Source organism: Zootermopsis nevadensis, unplaced genomic scaffold, assembly GCF_977971745.1.
Source record: "Zootermopsis nevadensis isolate Lab colony 2312 unplaced genomic scaffold, Znev_1.0 Znev_ptg000011l, whole genome shotgun sequence".
NCBI classification, from domain to species: Eukaryota; Metazoa; Arthropoda; class Insecta; order Blattodea; family Termopsidae; genus Zootermopsis; species Zootermopsis nevadensis.
The window spans coordinates 430,991-443,340 of record NW_028259143.1 but is presented as its reverse complement, the minus strand read 5'-3'; the positions used below and the strand labels follow the sequence as shown (position 1 = coordinate 443,340).

The window sequence follows — 12,350 nt, the reverse complement described above, 5'->3', positions numbered from 1 at the left end:
AAATCGGATTGCAGCTTGCCAGCCTTGTTACATAGCCCGGTTGATTACAAGAAAAGCCAGTCGTATTGACCGTGCGCATTCCGAGACATCAACGCACGGAACGCAGTAACGTGATTTACTTCTCGTATGTCGACACGTGAGCTTCAGTAAACTTTCTTGCTGGCTGCGAAATATCGTCTTGTCTTGTCTCACAGACCCCGTTGGCACAGAATTCTCGTGGATCATTCACCGATTCTGGAATCTGCCCAGAAAAAAATAAATAGACCGTCTGGTGGTACCCGAGACGCCTTGCAAGTAACAACACTTTCTATTCTGTGAGCTCGTTTGTCTTGCTGACTTTCGTCATGTGTTTACTTGTGTACTCCCATCATCACGCAACGCCTCCACTTTCATGAACTGAAATAAAAAAATATAATCTTCGTAGGTTTGGATGTGCTCTTGTCCATCTGCCCGTCGTTATAGTTTAGGGCCGTCTGATGCATCTTCGTGGGTCTCGGTATGAACTTCATGCCCCAGAGGTCAAGCTAGCTTCGTGATTCCTTCATTTCCTGTCGTTGTTAATACCAATATGGTGGCCTTGGGAACTTCTGAGATTGGCGAGACAATATACAGGGTGGTTCATAGGTTCATTCGCGTCTATAAGAATACAAAGAGCTCACCATCTGGAGCATGTGTGTGTGTGTGTGCACAAGGAATGTTTAATCTCTGTTGAATTCTGAAATTGATTGTGGTGACAAATCTTTGATCTTATGGAATTAAAACAACAACATAGCAGCCGCTCGAATTCCATATTCAGTTTTTAGTTTAATGGCCGCTAATCGACCAGCTCAGTCGATAAGGTTCGATTATTACGGGACCTGGTATTGCCTATTTGCCCACGGCGTTAAGGCGGGGTTTGTGGAACATGTTTGAGGCTAATCACTGCAGGCGAAGTTTCTGGAATGTCCTATTGTATTTTGTGTTGATTATAAAGACATATGAAACGCTATAAATGTTGGTTGTGGTCGCTCCATGACACTAATGAGCGAATTACGTGGCACGACGACGAAGTGACATGGTTTACACTCAAGACCTTGTCCGGTTTGTTGAACACGCATTTCTGTGGGATTTCGTATCATTGATGGACTCTTGTAAAGAAGCTGCCTGCCTTCAAAGCTGAGGATGCTCTCAAATGTTCGCGTCACGTGCCTAGACTCACCTGCACAACATTCGCGTAGAAATTTAGGAATAATGAAGGAAGAAGTTTTAATGAGATCATTTATTGATCCAATTCTGCGCAGAATTGGGTCAATAACACATGATGAGGTTTAAACTACGTCAGTCAACAAAGCTTTTTCTTCTTCTTCTCCTCCTCGTTTTGCAGGAACCACGAAGATGAATGGGTCGGCCGTCCCTGTAGCTCTGAAGAATCGGCCGCGCATTCCAACGCCCGATGTCACCAAAGAGGTCGTTGATCGTGAAAACAAGTTGGCACACATGAACAGCGCGGGGGGAGGGACCAGCGGAGGGTTCTCCGGTCAGGTGGTGGTGAATGGCGCTCACCACCACCACCACCATCACCAAGGGTACTCCACCGAGCTGCCTGTCGTTCAAGTGGTGCTGTCTCCGATACAAGAACTGGAGAACGGCTCTGGTGGTCACCATCACCACCACCACCACCATCACCAGGGCGGTCCGGGGGGCACTGCAGCTCTTGCCCAGGCAGTCCTGTCGCCTGCCCTCACGACGGCAGGCATCAGCTCCGTCACGTTGAACGCAAACCCAGGCTCGGCAACGGCGGTTCTGACCACGGCGCCCGTCACCGTGGCCATGAGCCAGCCTCTGCTCAAGTCCCTGGGCTTTGGAAACTTGAGCCCCAGCGCATCCATGACGCCGCCACAGCCCCTCCACGTAGTCCAGCCCACGGTGACACTGACAGAACTCAGTTCGGGAGCAGAGGATGACGGCACGAGCAGCGCCAATGAGAACGCGACACGGGATGACCGCAGCAGGAAGGCGAGTGTCGTCTCGCAGGCCAACTCGACGAAGAGAAGTGAGGTTTACGTGTAGGTCTTCCGCTGTGAACCACGACAAAGTATTAGGAGCTGCACGGATTTCTTCGGGAGTCTGTGCTCCAATAATTCCAGTCCCCAGACGCCCAGAAGGTGTAACATCGCCGTTAGTTGCGTGTTACAACTAAAAGTGGAGGTGAATGAATTCAACGTGGTCACAGCAAATGACGTAGTTGGTGAATTTTGTTTGTGTGGGAACGCAGAAGAATTTTAAGGAAATACCGCGAAAGGCCACGGCTTTAAGCCAGAGTTGAAAGATGTCTCTGTCCACGTCAGTTCAGACAGAGAAAACGATGACTTGATTGTATTACTGTAGTTTTAAGTCACAGATGGCGCTGAGTGAGTGAGAGAGTCAGCCTAAAATACTAATTCACTTGCGCGTGCGTAGAAAGAGAATTACAGTCTCTGCTATAATTTTATTCGGTTCTCCAGACCATTCAGCATTTTGTTGCAGACAAATGACACAGCACGCAACTTGGAATGCTTTTTAACTTCAGAATTTTGATATTTATCTGTAAGCGAGACTGCTTAAGCAGTATTTTTAAGTGAACTTAACTCAGTGCTTCCCTCGTCTCGGCTGAGGTAAGTTTACAAGAAGTGGCGTGAACACTTCCTGGACGCAATTCAAGTGCACGTTCGCTCTCACACCTGACCCATAGTTCGTGCATTCTTATTATTGATTAATGTTATTTTGAGCATTGTTTTAATGAGTGGACTTGAAGAATTTGGATGAAATATACAATTGTATGAGTGCGTATTTATAAAAAAAAAAAAATTATAACATTCGTTACCATTACCCATCATCAACAATTTGTTGTTGTGTTCCACAACCACAGAAATGTCTTTTACAGATCCCAACAAATTCATTTCCCTTCGTTTTCATGTTTAAAACTCCCTGTTCCGACGCACATGACGTAGTGGGCCTGTCATTTGTCTTCGGAGTGTTTGTGGCGCGGTCTGCTGGTTGCGACAGCAACTCCGAAGGACCGTCGACGTGGGCACTTGACATCGTTAGGCGAACGTCGTCAAATTGACAACAGGTTTTTATTTGAACGACGATAAATTCCGAATTCTGCCAGAGTATTTTTTATCAAATAATTTCCGAGCGTCTCTGGATTGATTTTTATCGCTGGCCGCTTCCGTCCTGCGTCTGCCCTGAGCTAAGAAAATGAGGTTAACGCTCTCCAAGAAGTTTCTCTGCGTGTCGTTATCAAGACAGACGTCTTTATTGTCCCGCAATGATAACGATTTCATATCGCCATTTTTTGTTCGTTTTACAGTGACTCAAGTACGTAACCTTGCGAGCGAGAAAATAGTTCGAGGTCACATATCGGGACAGCGATAATTTATGTCCTTTCGTTACGTACTGGACATTTGCTGTCTGCATACCAATTGATCCGCTGAAAGTTTGCGTTCAGATAAGTTTCTTGGTTCGTGAGTCAGAGGGTAATCAAGGTTACGATCAACGCGGAAGCTTTGTGACCCGAAGACATCCTTGGAGTCCGTTCACTTTCATTTCTGATGCAAGTAACAGTTTCAACGCTCTGTTCTTACTGGCAGTTGGCTCAAGACTTGTGAAGAGGTAAGTAAAATGCCTTGACGTTGTCAGTGAGCAAGTGTTTGTTTGTTTTGCTATCGTGTGAGTAAGTGGTTAATTCTATAACTTCACGATAGGTTTTGGAAACTGGTAACAATTTATCAGTGTGTGTGAATAGAGTGGGTGGATTATTTACTAGACGAGATTGATATAAATCGTCTTAGCCCGTTCATCCCACGTTGCTTGTCACTGAATTCTAGTCTGATTGAAAGTTAACTTAAAAGTTTCCAACCTACGCGGCAATTCTGTGGGTTACTCGTTTGGTGGTCTCTTGCTCAGTTGACATTGAAGACAAGATTTGATGGCGAAGACCCGACTGAAGCCTCAAAATGGTGTAAGAATTTTTTGTTGGATTTATCCATCGTCTAGGTGACTTAGGAAAGTACGTTTCGAAAGTTTCTTCTGTTTCCGTCTTCAGGTGACAGGAGGACTAATTTGTTAGGGACCCTCTGATCAAGTTTAGACGTGTTTCTGATCGAACTGATTCAGACAGGATGGAGCGCTGGACCGACAAGGTCGCCGTGGTGACTGGCTCCAGTTCTGGAATCGGAGCTGCCGTGTCACTGGAGCTGGTCAAACATGGCATGCAAGTTGCCGGACTTGCCAGGCGCATCAGCAAGGTTCAGGTAACGTCAGATCATGTGCCAGCTTCTGGCTCCGGCGGCCTTTGTCCCTGCATCGATCTAAAGTAGTTAAGACAATATCCTCCTCGTCCCTGAAATGAGTTTTAGTCTCACGACTGCATCTCTCAGGCACGTCGCTTCGGTCCCCACCCTCAATGGGGTTTCCAGACCTGCGCAATAGACAGACTTCAGCTCGGGCAGTCCTAAATCAGTCCCTTGTGTCAAAATCGTCTCTGTTAATTGTTCGAATAAGCCTACTGTTGTCAAGTCAGCGTAATTTCAAATCCATCACCCTGGACCTGGCGACACTACCTCCCTGCTTAAGCGGCATACGTAAGAGCAAAAGCACCCACTTCGAATCCAGGCAGATACTAAAACTGCCCCACAGTTTTACTGCATATAAGGGCATATGGTGTGAAATCTGTTCGATCTTCAGCATTAGAGATAAGGCCACGCTGTGGTCAGATAAAAGTCGCTCGACATGCGAGTCATTAACAGTTTGGATGGGGATTTTTATTTTCCAGGAATTGGCTGATAGCTTAACTGGAGGTCCAGGGAAGCTGCTACCAATCAGATGTGACATCTCTAAGGAAGATGACATTCTTTGCGCCTTTGCGGAAGTGAAGAAGAAACTGGGAGGAGTTGATGTTCTCGTGAACAACGCGGGAGTGATGTACGAGTCTCTGCTTTCAGGTACGAACGTTTCGGAGGACCATACTTCCTCCATCTACAAGGTTTTGAAGATTGTGTATAACCAATAAAGTACATCACCCAAATCAATTGAAAACTGAACGTTGTACTGAGTTCCAATTGGTGGTTCCAGAGGGCAGCAGTGACGAGTGGAGGAACATGTTTGACGTGAACGTTCTGGGTTTGTCTGTCTGCACACGAGAGGCACTGAAAATCATGAGGGAACGGGACCTGAGCAGCGGACACATTGTCCATATCAACAGGTAGGCTTTCAGCACTGTCGTCGCTCGTTCGATCAAGAGCCCCCCCCCATTGAAATAGAAAAACTACAAGATTTGAGTTGCAGTTGCTACCGCTGGATGAGGAACTCTCCATATAATTGCGCTGACATTTTAATTTCCAGCATCGCGGGGCACTACGATGTGTCAATGCCAGGCTTCCACATGTACTCCGCGACAAAGCACGCTGTCACGGCTTTGACCGAGGGGCTGAGAAGGGAGCTGGTGTCTCAGAACTCAAGGATCCGCGTGACGGTACGTGCAACACAGCGTTTATGTAACCAAACAATCAGCTAGCACTATCCTTGGTTACGAACCTGAAACACTCCCAGATATTTCCCATCTCCACAAAAGCCCGCCTTACCTTAGTGTTATCCTACCATCTGCTTCGTAGTCTTGAAAATTTTTTGTTTTCCTGGAGGTTTCCCAACAACATTCTGTATGCATTTCTTGTCTCCCCTACCATGGGCCACATTGTAAGGCAGAGTTTCCGCCTGGATGTGCCGCCCTAACAATTCCAGGCGACCCGTATAAGGATGCTAACCAGCAGTAGCTCTCCGGTGGCTGAAAATATTTTGTGTGGAGCCATTTCACGGAAGCAGCTTGTTCCATGTTTCACACCCATAAAAAACAAATCTTGTGCATTTTGGAAAGCGGATGGTGCAGTGGTACATATTTTAATACGGGTGTTTGCATGTAAAAATACTGTCATTGATGCGTGGGAGATTGACGGCTTGGTGTCACAGGTTGTCCACCATTAGTTACTCTTGGCAGCTGAAAAAGAATTCTCCTAGTTTACCGCTGAGCTAGCTTCACATCGTGGAGTCATCGGATGAGAATTGAAACAAGATTACATTTGGAAAAGCTGGCCGTCTGCTTTTCTGTAGTCAAAGTTAGTGTGCTGTAAAGAACGCCTCTGTTGGTCGTTCCAGAGCGTCAGTCCAGGATTAGTAGACACGGAGATGTTGCGAGCTGGGGCTAGGAAGTCGCTGAACACCGACGAGCTGTATGCCCGAGTACCGAGTTTGAAACCCAGAGACGTCGCAGATGCCGTCGTGTATGTGCTGGCCGCTCCGCCCCATGTGCAGGTAGAGACTTCTCCCCTTGAACAGGGCCTCGGACCCTGCTGCTTTCACCTGTCGTACGCACGAAGGGGCTCATGGAGCAAATGAAATGTGAAAGTGTTGTTCAATGAGAGGAAGTTGTTTTCAAAAATGTTTGCTCGGTTCTGCTTCACCTTTACTTTTATGTCAGCAATTTTAAAGGACTGTGGTTTTATTACGCAGAAATTATAATACGGAATATTAACCTTTGGAACATTCTTTATTTGGTGGAGCGACCTACCATTAGGATTTGGTGCCCTATTACCGCTCTAATTCATGGAGCCCTCATGAAGACTGATTAATAAATAGTTTTAACGCCTGTATTGATTAATTGCTTTATGAATTTTAGAAGTAATTTAGGTTATAATTAAGATTTAGTGACATTTTTGTAAAGTGTATATACATGTCGCAGGTAAAAGTCTTTCTTGTGTATCTGTAGGACTAGCTGAGGTTAAATTTGCATGCTTTCTGACTGTGGCCAATTGTTTTAATTACTCTCAAATGTTTTATTCCAGATTCACGAGCTGACAGTAAAGCCTGTCGGCGAAATAAATCTGTGAGGTCTGCTACAGCAGAGGATTCTGTCAGAAGAAGTCGAATAATAATAATTGGTTTGTTTGTATTTGCTGTCCAATACAACGCACTTTCTGTTGTCTTTTGTTTCCACGCATTGCGTAATTTAATGTTTCTGAATCCTCTTTTGACAAACCCCTTTTTTGTATTCACCCTTTCTGTTGTTTCCTGTTTGTAGCAATTATTATTTATTTATGCATACAACAGTTTATTGCATTCTTGAGGACAGAGAATTTCTCCTGAAAGTGTGAAATGGTGAACTGGAAGTGTGAGGTCATGACCTGGTTTAAAAAGTTCTGTCTGGGTATTTGCTTTCAGGGACTGAGGGAAACCAATCTGTAAATTAATTTGATTTACTTTATTAAGGTTCTGAAGCGTATATTACGAGGAAGTAAGATCACGTGACTGGGTATTAAATAACATTTTGGAGGACCCTGTCACCTCACTACCTGAAAATGGTGGCGGTAGTTTCATCTGAAATGTTTATGACTAATAGTCTAAAAGACTATTTGGCATCACAATTCATTGCTCAATGAAAAGGACTGTTCTCTCTAAACAAACACAAGCTTTGGTTGTGACCAGTGTCGTGTAAGGACTCGAAATTCCTCAAAATTGCTCTTTTACACATTATACTTGATTTTTAATAACACATATTTTATGGTTACTTTCTAATTACTTTTTTGCTATAAAATGGCTTGATGCAATGTACTGTTGTATACTGCCAGAAGGGAGCTCTGGGTAAATTTTTACTAATATGAATATAAGTACAATAAAAACACTGATTTGATGATATCATAAGCACAAGAAGAGATGGATGATCTTGACATGAGTTATTTCACCTTTGAGGTTGAGGTTAACAGACTACAGTGGGACCAATAACTTACCAGAACAGCCCCATACAAAGAAAGAAAGAAAGATAGGAAATTCGTCACTGTTTACGAAATACATATCCTATAATACGTAAACATTACAGCAATATTTTAATTAAATTAATATTAGACTGTGAATAAAGTAGGAAGTTCCGGATGCTGCCTATATTGGCGCTAGCCACATCGCTGATTAGAGCGGAACGTTGTGGTGATATTTCGAACTAAGAGAAGTCCATCGTGAACAGTTATGGCGGTCGAAGTGTTTGTTCGTGGAAATGTACATGTGTTTTTCACCTGCATTATACTCATGCATCCCTCAAGGTAAAATTGAGATCTTGTTTGTAAACATTGTAGACACTCCATAGAAATATGTAGTAGTAGTATTTTAGGGCAGATCAGTTTCATGTGGAGTTTAATCACGAAATTAAAATCATACCGGCCGACGAAATAAATTGCAAATAACCAAATTCCTACAAAGCAACTTCTTGAAACTTTGTTGTACAGTGTTTATATGCTAGAAGCAATGTTTCTAATGCTGAAAGTGGTTTGCTCTTTTACTGTTGCCGTATATTATAAGTAGCATGTAACGTTGAAGGTCAGGTAGTTCATTATGTCAAGATTAGTTGATGCCTTAATCATTATTAGTATTACCAGTAATAGCATTCATCCTTATCATTTTTACCGTCCTTGAATTGCAATTTGTTATATGTTAGTCTGTAGCTCAGTGTTTCTTACCAATACACTGGTTCGCCCCATTACGATCATCAGATGTAGGTAATTTATTGCGTAATGTAGCAATGCACCCGAAGTTACTTTCGAGGTTATTCAAGGTCACGCCTTGATTCAGTCACGTATACATCTGACGTATGTTTGGGGCAAACTTGAATATAATGGAACAGTGGGCATAGGCTTATATGACTCAAGGAAGTTTAGTTTATTAAAATGGATATGCGAGAGGTCTGCGGACCGTGGCCCTCTGGGTTAGGGTCTCCCAAAGTGTGACGACAAAAGGTAAATTGCCATTTGTTTTGAATAGAGTAACGATTTATTGTATTGTGATTCATTAATGCCCACAAAATCCTGGAGGTCTCTGCGTTCGCTTCCTTTGTGCCAGGGCCATTTGTAAGCTGCATTTTCTAGTTCCAAAACATGACGACGCGGCGCTCTTGTGAGAGCGGTGTTTCGTATCGAGTAGTCCACATCTGCGTACATAACAAACCTGCAGACTCACATAAACTTTAGTTTCTCATCGGATTACAAAAACAAAATATTCGACGAAAGAACTCCTTGGCAGTTGCCGGTGAATAATACAGAATCTAGTGACGTCTGTCTGCAGTCAGTGAAGGTTATTTAAAAGAAAAATGTCTCTACTTAGACGAAATATTTGAGCACTGCCCTATTTGAGGAACTGATAGTAGCTCAGCTGTTCACGAAATCCCTCAACTTTTATCCAGCTCTAATGTTCACAAGAGCCCGCCACTAAATCATCAGGTATCTGAATCCACATCCTATTCGTGTAACATAATTTTAATATTATCCTCCCATCTATGCATTTCTTTCTTTTTTGGCTGAAATTTTGTATCCATTTTTGACACACCATTGATGCTGCAAGTCGTCCTATCTCACAGACTTTTCTTTGATCGCACTAATAACATTTCACGAAGGATCCCGAACATATGAACGAAGCTTCTAACTGTAGAATTTTCTCAGTTCTTCTGATACTTTAACTCTCTCGCGTCCAAATATTCTCGTCAACATTTTTCTCGAACACTCTCAGTCTGTTATTTTCTTTAAGAGCGAAAATCGATAATTTCCACATCCGTGTGACAAGTGCAGATTTTCAGCCTTCCCCTAAATAGTTCCATGTGATCGGGAGTTACTTTCTTCTTGTTCTAGATGAGAAACAACTTTCATGGATTTTTCTCACAACATCCAGAATCCGTAAAGGGTCCACTGGGAAATGTGAATAGCTCTCGATATGGTCAAAATTTGGTTCCCTCAGTTCAATAAACGCATGACGTCGAATTGCTTTGAAGCTATCTGGAAATAATATACCACCCGCTGTACCTTTTCCAGTTCACGAGACACTTGCTCGATGATCGTTGAGAGAGAGAGAGAGGGAGGGAGGCAGCAGGCGTAGCAAGGAGCGATTCTCAGAACAGAAAAGCCTGTGACATGTTCGATGCATTTGAACTCTTCGTGGCGGAGTGTGAGATTCCTGTTGGACGAAAGTTTTCGTCTTCATTCCTGGGTTGAGTTTACGAGTCGCCTGTTCCACAGAATTCGATTACGGGCGGTGAAAGGCTTGCGTAAACGAATTTGCGCGCATTCACCAAATTGGGTACAACAGATTAAGGGCGGTTAATGTGTCGATTTTGGTCACTTCTGAGTTGTAACGCCGCGTGAACTTGCAGGCAGGTGCCAATGTTTCGGAGGAACATGCTGCCTCCATCTTGAGACCTGACCGCTTCAGTGAATGAGGACAAATGTTTACAATTTTTTTTAGTTAGGAGAACCAGAAGATTACGCGTAGTAGGCAGGATAATATTAAAATGTAAAACGGTGTAGATTTGATTCAAGTGACTCGGGAAATTTTCGGTGGCGGATTGTTTTGAACGGTTGCATTTTATAAAACTCGGGGGGGGGGGATACAACACTCCTTTTTGCTTGTAAACCATATTATTTTCAATATTACTTAATATTTTAAAAAAAATAGGTGTATTTGTTGTTCAGGTGCATGCGATAATCAGATTATTTAAGCGATTCGGGCCTCTTGACACTTACCGGAGTCAGGTCTTCTGCAAAATCATAGAGAAGACGATGAACCCCGCGCAGGTTTCGGAGAGCTGCAGATGATGACGTCAGAGCAGTGACCGCATCCCACACCTGTCAGGAATCTGTTCATCATCTTCACCAAAGCGGTCGTCCTTTTTTCCAGTCGACAGTTAAAAAGCTCAGAATGTGGGAGCAATCTCTCATGTAATGCGATACTCGGATCACAGCTGGTCTACACTCGCCGTCTTCCAAGCGACCTTTTACGAAAAGAAGCCAGAAACATCCATCGCAGTCAAGTTTATGGTGGTTGTCGCTCTGTCCGTGTTGCTTGTGGGTGTTTGTTGTCTCACTGCTGAACTTTGCGTGGCCACCAAAACAGGGGTGCCAACCGTCCACAACGTCACTCATCTTAGAAGTTTTAAATTTTTGTAATTGCAGTTCATTGATGGAGCTTTTTCTCTGTGTACGGAATGTCTTTGTCGGCTGTACTAGGAGACAACGTGATATTGTCATCTGGTGTGGGACCTTTTGTGGAGACGGAGCTGAGGACTCAAAATGGATGTCTTCTGGGGTGTTGGCGTCGGCCAGTTCGGCAGAAACTGATCGACTTAACAGAGGAACTAACTGCCTTCATCATCAGGGCGATGAATGATCGGTTACGGTCCTGATGACGAAGGTTGGAAGCATCTCTAAAACGTCGGTCATATTCTACCGGAGTACAAGATGCCACATCCCAGGAGACGGCCATCTTCATGCTCGGTTGTCGGAGATCAAGTGGTGCTGATACAAAGGTCGAGTGTTTGAAGTCTGGACACGCGGCAGTCTGTAGTGGGCGACAATTGTGCGATCTCTGCGCAGATTTCTGCAAGAAGAGACGTTTCGACCTGTCTTCTTCCCTTAAGTCTTCGAGACGTGCACTTGCCACAAGGCCATGTGAATAATGTCTTCGTTCTTACAGATAAACTATCCCCATATTTAGAGTTCAGCCCAATTAGGCTACCTGGCGCTGTTTCACCACTCTTGTTACGTGATAATCGTTCGTTTTGAAGGTGAAAAGCGTCTAGGGTTGCGGCGTTCTTTCCGAAACGTGCAAATATTAAATTTCCTCTTCTTTGAAGTATTTGCATACGTGCCGTTTGAATGTTAGTGTCTGCATACACGAAGGCCATCTCACAGAGATGACTGCCTTCTTGGATGTTGCGCTGTGTAGTCATCGCAGCAGGCGCCTCTGAAACGTCGGAAAACATCTGCCAGATTACACGGCGCAACATCCCAGAAGATGGTCATATTGAAGATATTTCAAGTTAAATTGTCACGTAGCATTTTGGCTTCATTTTCGATCTCAGTTTTTAAACTATTTGGAAAAGGGATTAGTTTACGTGGGTACTGGTTAGAGAATATTATTCTCTCTCTCTCTCTCTCTGTGTGCGCGCGCTTGAATTCATTGGTGTTCGTAAACATCTTCGTGACCTGGAAGTTACTTGAACAAGTGCCCACCATCGAGAATTTTTCAAAAAAAAAATCTATTTAATTTTAGTTATCAGAGGCAACTTAAAGAAACAGCAGCCATGTTGTAAAACCTGATGACGTTCTAGTCTCAATGCTTATTCATTGCGTGGAATAATATTTGAACTTTGAAATCGATGTCAATATTCTTCAGGCATGTGTATTGTTCTCGGTGCTGTGTCTCGTGTTCCTTCATTACAGAGTTGATATTGTACAATAAATCATCGCGATGTTATTTTATCAGGACTTGTCCCGAGACATTTACATTCCGTTTCGAATATTAAA

The 12,350-nt window shown here is 43.7% G+C and overlaps 3 protein-coding genes across 7 annotated transcripts in view; all 3 read left to right on the top strand.

Moving 5' to 3' along the window:
- Best2 (bestrophin 2) overlaps window positions 1-2,847 on the top strand; it is a 66,459-nt gene extending 63,612 nt beyond the window's left edge. For both annotated transcript variants that reach the window (XM_022081123.2, XM_022081122.2), the window contains exon 10: window positions 1,364-2,847. In XM_022081123.2, the coding sequence (XP_021936815.2) occupies window positions 1,364-2,049 (686 nt within the window). In that variant the 3' untranslated portion in view covers window positions 2,050-2,847. The remainder of the gene's footprint in view (window positions 1-1,363) is intronic.
- A 504-nt stretch (window positions 2,848-3,351) lies between these two features.
- LOC110838180 (dehydrogenase/reductase SDR family member 11) lies at window positions 3,352-7,008 on the top strand. Of its 3 annotated transcripts, none has more exons than XM_087346975.1 (7): window positions 3,352-3,633; window positions 4,142-4,274; window positions 4,796-4,964; window positions 5,095-5,224; window positions 5,365-5,494; window positions 6,172-6,327; window positions 6,858-7,008. In XM_087346975.1, exons 2-7 carry the CDS (start codon window positions 4,143-4,145, stop codon window positions 6,900-6,902), a joined length of 762 nt encoding a protein of 253 aa, XP_087203101.1. In that variant the 5' UTR covers window positions 3,352-3,633; window position 4,142; the 3' UTR covers window positions 6,903-7,008. The 3 variants fall into 3 exon arrangements, with proteins under 3 accessions (XP_087203101.1, XP_021936822.1, XP_021936821.1); XM_022081130.2 differs by having other exon boundaries at window positions 4,138-4,274; XM_022081129.2 differs by having other exon boundaries at window positions 4,067-4,274.
- A 991-nt stretch (window positions 7,009-7,999) lies between these two features.
- The window catches only part of Shrm (shroom), a 109,708-nt gene continuing 105,357 nt past the window's right edge, over window positions 8,000-12,350 (top strand). For both annotated transcript variants that reach the window (XM_022081117.2, XM_022081116.2), the window contains exon 1: window positions 8,000-8,105. The gene's annotated coding sequence lies outside the window, so the exon portion shown is untranslated. The remainder of the gene's footprint in view (window positions 8,106-12,350) is intronic.